We start from the raw sequence: 11,028 nt of genomic DNA on the forward strand, positions 1-11,028 counted from the left end.
AAACCTTTAAAAAATTTTTTTTTAAAGAAAACCTTGCAAAACCGACAAAAATGCCAAGCACCGCACTGGGATTACACGTTAAAACAAAGGCAGCAACAGTTGACTCACCCATCATTCTGACTGCTTTTAGACGCCCCCCCACCAGGTGTCTCCTATCCTAACAGCCTCATCATTGCTGACCACGAAGTGACCTACACAGAAAGGTAACTTTAACTGCCATGTTATTTCTCCTTTTAAGTATGTGAATGCCGCTTTGAGAGCTTAACTTAGGAACTAAATGAACCATACCTATCAATGTAGCTTTTATTCTCCAAGGTCACTGGTAACTAGGCCCCCAAATTACAGGTTCCTCAAGGACTCCTACTCCTCAACAAGAATGTTAAAGGAATGTTAGCTTTAGACCAAATCTTAAGTCGGAGACGTCAAATATCATCATCTAATCCAGCTGTACACACACACACACACACACACACACACACACACACACACAAACTGAGTCTGGAAAAGTTAACTGCCTAGGAATTTACATGGTAAATAGAATCCGGGGCTTCCCGACCCCCAAAACAATGCCAAATTTACTGCAGGTTTTACAGTGTTTTAATCTCACAAAGAAAATATTACTATTTTCAAATAAGACAAGCTCAGAAGATTGTTACCTTTTTTGTTGTTGTTGTTGGTCATGTGGCCAAAGCTAGGATTAGAGGTTGGCCCTTTCCTATTCTCAAATACCTTTGTGCTACAATATACTTGAAGCTTACTGAACATTTGGAAAAGTTAAGTTCCAAGAATAAAAGTTTGAAGTAAAATGTAGTTATAGGAGTTGTATAGGAGCCACCAGATTTTGATCTAAGTGGTAATCTATCACCACCATAGGAAACACGAAATTCAAGCCAGTGACCTAAGACCCATTAGCCATCACCAATTCCCCACGCTGGCCAGTGCGCAGAGGGCTGAACTCAGTGTGCAAGGACAATGAACATTTCAAGGGTAAGCTTTTTAATTAAAAAAAAAAAATGGAATGAATGTGGAATAACCAAATGTTCAAATGTTCTAGAAAACTTATAAAACACTTCCATTAGTTTGCACAAAGTTATGCCAAGAGAAAACAAGTAACTTCTGAACGTATCCCTACCACGAACTACACAACTTCAGCTACTCAAGTATGTCCTGCCCTCCAAAAGGAACTCCCTCTGGGAAAAGTGTCATAAATATGCTGTTCTGGAATGTACCCGAAACCTAGCAACCACTTTTAAAGTTGCATTCGGCCGCGGATCCGCCCCACAAGATCTAAATATCTCTAAGAATCAAACTAACAGGCGTCTCATCAGTCTTTCCCACTGAAAAGATCATGTGATTGGTATCGCCACCAGTGAATCACCCAAAAAAGGAGAAAGAAAAAAAAAACAAAAAACCCACACACCACAATCCTGCTCCAAGACAAGAGACGTCTTACAATTAATTGTGCGAGAAACAGAGGGTACTTGTAGGCCTTAACTGAGAACTCACTCTTGCACATTGCTTCCAAGTACAATTTTAACCATCTAGAAGTTACTAGAACACTGAGGGCACCCCTTCCTTTTAGAGGTGGACGAGCCGGAGGGGACGCATTAGCTTAATACTTCCTCCTCGCGGCCACATCAAAACCGCCAGGTGTGCAAGTCCTATTCGAGTTGATGGTTCCCCGGAATGACTGCAGGGGGGAAGGTAAGGAACCGATGGGAAGATATCTTCCTCCCCAGAAAAGGGGTAAAAATCGGGGGAACCTGGTGTGCCAAACCATAGGAAGCGAGAAAAGGAATACGACCGTTAAAAAAAAGCAAAGCAAAACAAAACGAAACCAAGACCAACCGCAAACAAAAAAACCATCCCAGAACGGGATCCTCTAGGAGAGAAAAGGGCTCGTTCTTCCACCCCGGCCCGTGGAAACCCGAGAAGCTGAATCAGGTCAAACGTCCTGGTAACCTCGGGGAGGCAGGACCAGGACCGCAAAACCCAGGTTCCGGGCCCGTCAGAGGTGTGTGACCCAGCGGCCCAGAGGGGGCAGACAAACTTCGGGGACCCCCCAAGGACGCAGCCTGCTCGGGTCGCCGCGGCCCGGGCGGGCCAGGCGGGCACTGGCCCCGTCACGCTCGGGCCCCGGGCGGACTCCGCGGGGCGGCCGAGGCGGGGGTGCGGCCGGGCCGGCTCACCTTTGAAGAAGCGCAGCGCCAGGCCGTACAGCTCCTCCAGGCCGAAGCCCCAGCGCTGCTCCAGCCGCCGCGCCTCCTCCGCCGCGCCCCCGGCCGCCGCCTCCCCGGGCTCCGGCTGCTGCCCTGCGGCGCCCGGCCCCCGGCCCGCCCCGGGAGGAGAGGGCGGCGGCAGCGGCGGCGGCAGCAGCGGGGCGCCCTCCGCGCCGGGCCGCTCCTCCGGGTCCGGGCTCAGCGTGAGGCCGTCGACCGAGACCTCGAGCCGCTCTGCGTTCAGCACCGCCGCCATCTCCGGCTGCTGCGCCTCCTCGGCGGGGGACAGGCGGCGGCCACGTATCGACTTCCTGCTGACCTCTGACCCTCGGCGACGCCGGAACTTCCGCCGCTGAGAAGGATCTCCGGCTCCGCGAGAGGGGCTGAGGCCCGCGCCCCGCCCCTCCGCGACCCCCAGGCCCGCTGGCCCCGCCCCGGCCAGCCCCGGCCCGCCCCCCCGGCCCGCGTCCGCCCGCGGGCGTCGTCCTCCCTCCCCCCCCCCCCCCCCCCCGCTCCTTCAGCACGGCGGTCAGGGCCCCGCGGGGCGGGGTCGCGGGGCAACGGCGGAGCCAGCGAGGCCCGCGGGGCTCGGGTCGGAGATGGGGGTGGGGGTCGCGGAGGGGAGGTGCCTACGGGGCCGGAGTCGTGGAGGGGGTGGGGCCCGCGGGGGCTGACGCCGCAGCGGGGCGGGGGTCACGGAGGGGCGGGGCCAGCGGGGCCCTCGGGGTTCCGGTCGGAGGGGGGCGCGGGTCACGGAGGGGCGGGGCCCGCGGGGCTGGGGTCGCGGAGGGGCGGGGCCACTGGGGGCGGGGCCAGAGGAACTGGGGTCGCCGACGGGAGAGCTGGGGTGACTGCGGGCACGTGTCCTGCCCTACCGGCCGAGACTCCTCCCGTCCGCGGGGTCGTGTGCTTCCCACAACCGCCCCCCACTCTGCCTTGGTCTCCACGCAAACCGAAGGAAATGCTGAGCCAATGCCTTTTTTTTTAAGGGGTAACTGAGGCTGCAGAAAGTTCCTGGGCTCCTGTGAGGTTGTATTAAATTGGTAAACGCTGGTTTTTCAGGACCGGGAGCTCATACGATTTGTGGGGCCCCTATTAAAAAAAATACCCAAGGGGCTCGTGGGGGGGCTCGGCTGGTTAAGCATCTGACTTGGTTTTGGCTCAGGTCATGATCTAGTTAGTGAGTTCGAGACTCCGCCTACACGCTGGCTGTCAGTGAGGAGCCTGCTTGGGATTCTCTGTCCCTCACCCTCTGTCTCTCCCCTGCTCATTCATTCTCTGTCTCTCTGTCTCAAAATAAGTAAACTTTAAAAAAAAAAAAAACCCTTCTTTAAAAAAATCCAAAAATTATGTAGGTAAATATGTTTAGAAAGAGAAATCACAGATGATACTTTGATAAGTTGAAAAAAGCCACAAGCATCACACACGACCGTAAAATATTTAACTTCCTGACACACTTCTACAGGGTGTCTAAAAGTCCAGAAACACAGTTTATTTTTTTTAAAGATTGAAAATGCCCTTGGCAGCATTATGCATATTTACCTGTGTGTCTAGACTTTATGGGCACCATTTATGATAATTTTCCCCACATTTTCAGGCCGCATACTTTCTTCTTTTTTTTTTTTTTTAACGTTTATTTTTGGGACAGAGAGAGACAGAGCATGAACGGGGGAGGGGCAGAGAGAGAGGGAGACATCGTGACCTGAGCTGAAGTCGGACACTTAACCGACTGAGCCACCCAGGCGCCCCTTATTATTATTTTTTTAATGTTTATTTTGAGAGCGCGGTTGAGTGCAATCAGGGGAGGGGCAGAGAGAGAAGAGAAAGAGAATCCCAAGCAGGCTCAGCATTCAGCACAGAGCCCATCCCGGGGCTCAAACCCACGAACCGTGAGATCGCGACCTGAGCTGAAACCGAGAGTTGCACACGCTTAACTGACTGAGCCCCCCAGGCGCCCTGGTTGGGCATTTGAGATTAGGCATTGAGAGACTTGATTCTTCCACAATAATTTTTTCCTCTTGACGGTTGCAAGGATTTCCTGTGGACCAGTTTCTCATTTCCTTTCACATCTTGTCGCCCACCCCCCCGGCCCCGGTCCCCCACTGCCCATGTATTTTCTGTGCCAGGTGTCACAGAGCTCCTCTGCCCCCTGGCCCTGCACGTTTGTAACACGGTGCTGGCTGAGTTGACATTACAGGCAGTAGGTGTATTTCAGAAAGCCGTTCCTACACCCACCGTGAGCACTGATTTAACAGAGCTCCAGTTAAAGGTATCCCTTAATCATCGTCCCCAGGTCCCCAGAAAGTCCCATTCCTGAACCCTCTAACGCGGAGGAGTGACAGAGGGAAGTGAGGACGCAAAGAGACAGTGGTCTTACGTATCTTGGTTTAGAAACTTCGACAGAAGCTTTGGACCAGGCGAAAATACCGCAGCGGCCTTGGAAGGGCCTGTGCGCGCGCGGGCTTGGGAACGAGCTTCGTTCATTGATGGTGAACCCGCCTCTGGTCCTAGGGGACTCCATTCTGCTACTCTGAGCCCCAGTGACTTGTTTCCACTTAGCCTGGATCTTTATTCGTATTACATATTACATAGTTATTCGCATTCATATTACGTGGCCAAAGCGCCAAGAAGTCCCAACTGTATTTCCTTGATGTGCTAGGCTCACTGCTCCAGCCTGAGTAGCCAGTGACTGTCACGTGACGGGTAAATAGAATTCTTCTTGGAAATACAGATTCCGTCTTCTGAGTTTTCTGCAATAAGCATTCCTTTCGTAACCTGAAAAAAAAATATTTTTTTCCAACAAGCATAAATAGGGGCGCCTGGGTGGCTCAGTGGGTTAGGCATCGGACTTCGGCTCAGGTCAGGATCTCCGGGTTTGTGAGATCGAGCCCCGCGTCGGGCTCCATGCTGTCCGCACGCAGCCTGCTCTGTATTCTCTGTTCCCATCTCTCTTTCTGCCCCCCTCCCCCGGCACTCGCTCTCTCTCACTTTCTCTCAAAAATAAACATAAAAAAAAAGATTTAAAAAAACAGTATAAGTATTAAAACCTATAGAACATACCTAGGAAGATGGACAGGTAAAATCTGATAAACTAATCATCGACTTTTTTTTTTTTTTACTGTTTTGGAGTTTAACATATTGAATAATCTTTTTTTATGTTTATTTATTTTGAGAGAGAGAGAGCATGGGGTAGAGAGAGGGAGGCATAGAATCCCAAGCAGGCTTTTTTTTTTCTTTCAAAAAAATGTTTAATGTTTATTTATTTTTGAGAGAGACAGAGTGTGAGCGGGGAAGGGGGGCAGAGAGAGAAGGAGACACAGAATCCGAAGCAGGCTCCAGGCTCCGAGCTGTCAGCCCAGAGCCCAACACGGGGCTCGATCCCACGAACCATGAGATCATGACCTGAGCCAAAATCAAGAGTCAGACACCCAGCCAACTGAGCCGCCCAGGCATCCCAGTTTTACCATTTCTGAAATTCTTTTAAAAGTTTCCTCCCTCAGGGGGCGCCTGGGTGGCGCAGTCGGTTAAGCGTCCGACTTCGGCCAGGTCACGATCTCGCGGTCCGTGAGTTCGAGCCCCGCGTCGGGCTCTGGGCTGATGGCTCGGAGCCTGGAGCCTGTTTCCGATTCTGTGTCTCCCTCTCTCTCTCTGCCCCTCGCCCGTTCATGCTCTGTCTCTCTCTGTCCCAAAAATAAATAAACGTTGAAAAAAAAAAAGTTTCCTCCCTCAGATCAACGTTTCCCTCCGTTCCCTCCGCACAGTATTCACCTTCTCTGCGAAATGTTATTAGATTCCCAGAGACTGAGTTCAACTCCGTGCATTTCCTGCTTTCTCTGTGATAATCAGCACTCCATAAATGTTGCGCTTTAGTCACACAGAACGCTTTAGTGGGGATAATTATTTTGTACTCCTCGACTGCAAGCACAGGGAGGGCCAAGGTCATCCCTCTGGAGCCCCACAGCCCCTGTCACAGGATAGAAGCGTTTTATGAGGCTTGCGAGGTTGTTAGCTTGAATTGGTTGTTACCGCCTTCAGATCTGCGCCTGCCCTTGGCGCTGGATGACCCTGACCGGAGGCTGCCTCCTTGAGGAGGGACATGTGCTCTAAGTTTGCAACAGTCGTCCCAGCCAGTCGTGAGGGACACCGTCCTTGCTGTGACTGATCATTTTGCATCAATATCTGTTTACAGTGGTACCTGCGTGGCCACCATGGGCATGTATTCGTGTTTGTAACTCCCTAATACAGAAGAAAGAAAATGGCGTCCTGCCTGGAGGGTTTGAAGAGAGAATTCTGATTGATCATTGATCATTCTTTAAAAAAATTTTGTTTAATGTTTATTTATTTTTGAGAGAGAGTGTGAGCGGTGGAGGGGCAGAGAGAGAGAGAGGGAGACACAGAATCCGAAGCAGGCTCCAGGCTCTGAGCCATCAGCCCAGAGCCCGATGCGGGGCTCGAACTCACGAACCGTGAGATCATGACCTGAGCCGAAGTCGGACGCTTAATGGACGGAGCCACCCAGGTGCCCCTCGATCTGTCACTTTTTAGATGCTGTGACCTTAGACTCACTTTCCGGACCTCTGTCTCTTTACCTGGAAAAAAGTCAAAATTGTTCTGGGCTGTCAGCCTAGAGCCTGCATCGGATCCTCTGTCCGCCTCTCTCTGCTCCTCCCCTACTCTCTCTTTTAAAAATAAATAAAAATAAATATATTTTTTAAAGTATGTGCTTTTAGGAGCACCTGCGTGGCTCAGTCGGTTGAATGTCCGACTTCGGCTCAGGTCATGATCTCACGGCCTGTGAGCTTGAGCCCGCGTCGGGCTCTGTGCTGACAGTTCAGAGCCTGGAGCCTGCTTCGGATTCTGTGTCTCCCTCTCTCTCTGCCCCTCCCCTGCTCATGCTCCGTCTCCCTGTGTCTCTCAGAAATAAATGTTTAAAAAAATTTTTTTAAGTATGTGTTTTTAAAAACAAATCTCCCATAATCCCATTACTGAGATCTTTGCTTAAAAATTTTTTTCTAACATTTATTTATTTTTGAGAGACAGAGCATGAGCCGAGGAGGGGCAGAGAGAGAGGGAGATCCGGAATCCGAACCAGGCTCCGGGCTCCGAGCTGTGGGCACACAGCCCGACGCGGGGCTCGAACTCACGAACCGGGAGATCATGACCCGAGCTGAAGTCGGACGCTTAACTGTCTGAGCCACCCAGGCAGCCCCCCATTACTGAGATCTAACCAGCGTTAGCAATGTGGGGTACATTCTTCCCGTCTTGCAAATGCTAAATCCATATAATAATAATGATGATGATGATGATGATGATGATGGTAATGATAATAGTAATAAATAGTTATTACGAAGTGGTACCCCCCACTGACAGTAGGAAGAAGCTGTTTAGGAGAGGAGGCCCTTGATTCAAGGACCTGTTAAAATGCTGCTCAGACTAATGCTGAAGCTTCAGGGCCCCGCAGCCCCACCTGCTGGCCGGAGGCGGGAGCGCTGCGGCAGGTGGACTCCCTGCGCTCCCGTCCTCTCCCGGCTGCGGACTCAGCCCGGCGGCCCCAGCCCCGCGGCCCCGTGGCCACCTCCTAGGTGGGGCAGGAGGTTGGGGGCGTCGGTGGCGACGGCCTCTGTGGCTCCGCCTGGGCCCCGCAGAGCCAGAATAAAGGCCGGGGCTCTGCGCGGAGGGGCGGGGGCGAGACACCGAGCACGGTGACACTTCCCCTAAATGAAGGATGTGAAAACCAAGAGCCCATCAGCCATGCTGGAGGAAGGACCGAATTACCTTTCCTTTCTCTCAATAGGACATTGTTATCGCCTGGAGACAAGGGACACGCAGCCAAAAGAAAAGTCGGAAGAAAAATAAGCGCAGAGGTGTCTCAGGAAGTCAAGCGACAGGAATGACAGCGGCGATTCCCGTGTCGTTTGAATTTTGCCCTACCGGTCAGGGTCAGCTCTTTTTAACATTTGCGAGTCATCGGGGTGTCATTTCTCTTTCTAAGTAAACACTCGTTTCTGTACCTCATTGTCTATTCTTTGTGCTAAAGAACTCCCCTTCAGGGGTGGCTCCTTCGGTTAAGCGTCTGACTCCTGGTTTCGGCTCAGGTCATGATCTCACGGTTCGTGAGTTCGAGGCCCCGAGTCGGGCTCTGCGCTGACGGTGCAGAACCTGCTTGGGATCCTCTCTCTCCCTCTCTCTGCCCCTCCCCTGCTCTCTCTCCCTCTCTCTCATTCTCCCCTTCCCAAAATACATAAACTTTTTTTTAAAAAATGCTGTTTGAAATAAGTCCCCTTGTCCCTATATTAAAATGAGGAAACTGGGGGATGCCTGGAGGGCTCAACGGGTAGAGCATGTGACTTGAGATCTCGGGGTCGTGAGTTTGAGCCCCACGCTGGGTGTAGAGATTACTTAAATAAATTAAAATTTTGAATCAATCAGTAAAACGAGGAAACTGAGTCACAGAGCCGGTGGAGAAGTCTCCGTGTGTGGTCAGGTCTGTCCGACTCCTCAGCCCGAAGGGCTGGCTGTGTCTCCAGCCCCGGTCGGCCTGTACCCCCGGAGTCTTAGCGGCCTGTGGGGCCCCTGCATTCAGCCAACTAACACTGCTAACAGCTTCTCAGGGCTCTGAACGTCCCTGCCACAGAGCCTAAGCTGCCACCAGCCGTCACTCTCCCTGCGCAGAGCGGATCATGGGTGTTGCTCAAGGCGATGCGTCCTTGCAAGACCTTGGTTGTCCACAGACACCCCGGCCCTGGAACCCCCATCTGGATAAACAGCCCCCCCCCCCGGGATATTCACGATGGTCGGTGAATTTATTTCGCACATACCATGCCCCAAGCACTTCCTGTGCCTTGCCTCATCTGGTCCTCAAAGTCTTGTGAAGTAGGTATTATGAACCCATTTCACGGAAGAGGAAACAGAGGGTCAGGGAGATTTATAATAATAGGACGAAGGCGGGTGAGTATGGTTACTAAATATGCTAGACCTTAGAGCTGGTCCGTACAATTGTGGAGCCCGTTCTCCCACCATTCTCGCTGTGTGATCTCGAGCATGTTAAATAACCACTCTGGGCCTCAGTGGCACAGCCACAAAGTGACAATAATCGTACCTTCCCAGACGTGTGTCAACACACACAACCACACTGGCACAATAAATTCTTCGTAAATGTCTGTTCTTTTAATATCACTTTTGTTGTAATGTTTCTTTATTGACTTTTAGACAGAGAGAGAGAGAATCCCAAGCAGGCTCCACGCTGTCAGCACAGAGCTCCATTCGGGGCTCGAACCCACGAACCATGAGATCATGACCTGAGCTGAAATCAAGAGCCAGACGCTTAACCGACTGAGCCCCCCCCACCCCCCCAGGCACTCTTTAGCATCACGGCTTTTACAGAAGCCTCCCAGAGTCCTAAAGAAAAACCATCATGCAGAATTCTGCCCCTCAGATCACCGCGGTGGACATGGGGTTCTGTTAGCATATGGGCAACGTTTCCTAACTGTGCGCCCTCCCGGCCCAGCCAGGCAGAGGTTGCTATTTGAGAGACTAAGTCCCCTCCGCCCCCACTCACCTGGCTTGGCCTGGGGCTGGTCAGGTGAGGACGTTTGATTTCAGTCTCTTGGCAACGGGTTCAGAGAGTCCCTTCAGAGGGTGCCAAGATAGAGGCCCAGGAATGTTTATTACAACGGCATTTTATTTATTTTTAATGTTTATTTATTTTTGAGACCGAGAGAGAGAGACTGAGCATGAGCGGAGGAGGGGCTCGAACCCACGAACTATGAGATCATGACCTGAGCCGAAGTCGGACGCTTAACTGACTGACCCACCCGGACGCCCCTACAACATAAGGGACAAGGGGGATATATACATCCACTAAGTGGAATTTATTTATTTATTTTTTCCAACGTTTTTTTATTTTTGGGACAGAGAGAAACAGAATATGAACGGGGGAGGGGCAGAGAGAGAGGGAGACACAGCATCGGAAGCAGGCTCCAGGCTCCGAGCCATCAGCCCAGAGCCTGACTCGGGGCTCGAACTCACGGACCGCGAGATCGTGACCTGGCTGAAGTCGGACGCTTAACCGACTGCGCCACCCAGGCGCCCCATACTAAGTGGAGTTTAGTACCTGGCTGGCTCAGCCAGTGAAGCGTGCAACTCTTGATCTTGGGGTTGCAAGGACACATCCCCAGGATCCGCTCTGCGGAGGGAGAGTAACAGTCACTTACTACAAGCACAGGACAGAGCAAGGGGCTGGTGGCAACTTCCCCAAATTATTGCCGTAATTGAGATATTCACTCAACGAATATTTAGTGGGCGATATATTTCGGGCGCAGACAGACGTGGTCCTGTTCTGATGCGCCTGGAGGTCCGAGGGCTGTGGACCTCAACCTTACGAGACCCAAAGCGTCTTATAAAACGGATCATTTTTGGTATCCCGGTTACTATCTGAAAAAAAAAAAAAATCCCGAGGTAAAAGAACATGTCTGCACAATCATTTTTGCGCCGGGTCTTAAATGTTATATGAAACAGAAAGGCAGGCAGAGCTTCTAGTAACAGAACTCTGTACGTTTAAGTGTGACTTCCGGGGTGACAGCCAAGCGGGTCAGGGTTTCGTCCGTGCGCGGAAACGCCTGGAAAGCATCTGCCACAAAAGCAACTGGATCGCGGGGGGCCGCGGTCGGTGATAGGATTTTCGAAATTGCGAACAACTCGAGAGAAATTAGTGTCCGCGTCGATACCGCCCCGGAAATTTTAGCGTGGGTTCAGAGTGTGCAAACCGCTCACCGTGTTCATTGGTCAAATTCAGGTCCTGGGCTCGGAT

General features: G+C 51.9%; 1 protein-coding gene and 1 long non-coding RNA gene across 2 annotated transcripts in view; one reads left to right on the plus strand and one right to left on the minus strand.

Moving 5' to 3' along the window:
- ACBD3 (acyl-CoA binding domain containing 3) overlaps nt 1–2,557 on the minus strand; it is a 33,304-nt gene extending 30,747 nt beyond the window's left edge. The window contains exon 1 of the mRNA XM_023248105.2: nt 2,190–2,557. Within this exon, the coding sequence (XP_023103873.1) occupies nt 2,190–2,475 (286 nt within the window). The 5' untranslated portion in view covers nt 2,476–2,557. The remainder of the gene's footprint in view (nt 1–2,189) is intronic.
- A 450-nt stretch (nt 2,558–3,007) lies between these two features.
- LOC109495514 lies at nt 3,008–9,454 on the plus strand. The gene is made up of 3 exons (XR_006591465.1): nt 3,008–3,248; nt 4,513–4,922; nt 8,014–9,454. It is a non-coding gene; the product is annotated as an uncharacterized LOC109495514 (long non-coding RNA).
- The last annotated feature ends 1,574 nt before the right edge of the window (nt 9,455–11,028 follow it).

Source organism: Felis catus, chromosome F1, assembly GCF_018350175.1.
Source record: "Felis catus isolate Fca126 chromosome F1, F.catus_Fca126_mat1.0, whole genome shotgun sequence".
Classification (NCBI taxonomy): Eukaryota; Metazoa; Chordata; class Mammalia; order Carnivora; family Felidae; genus Felis; species Felis catus.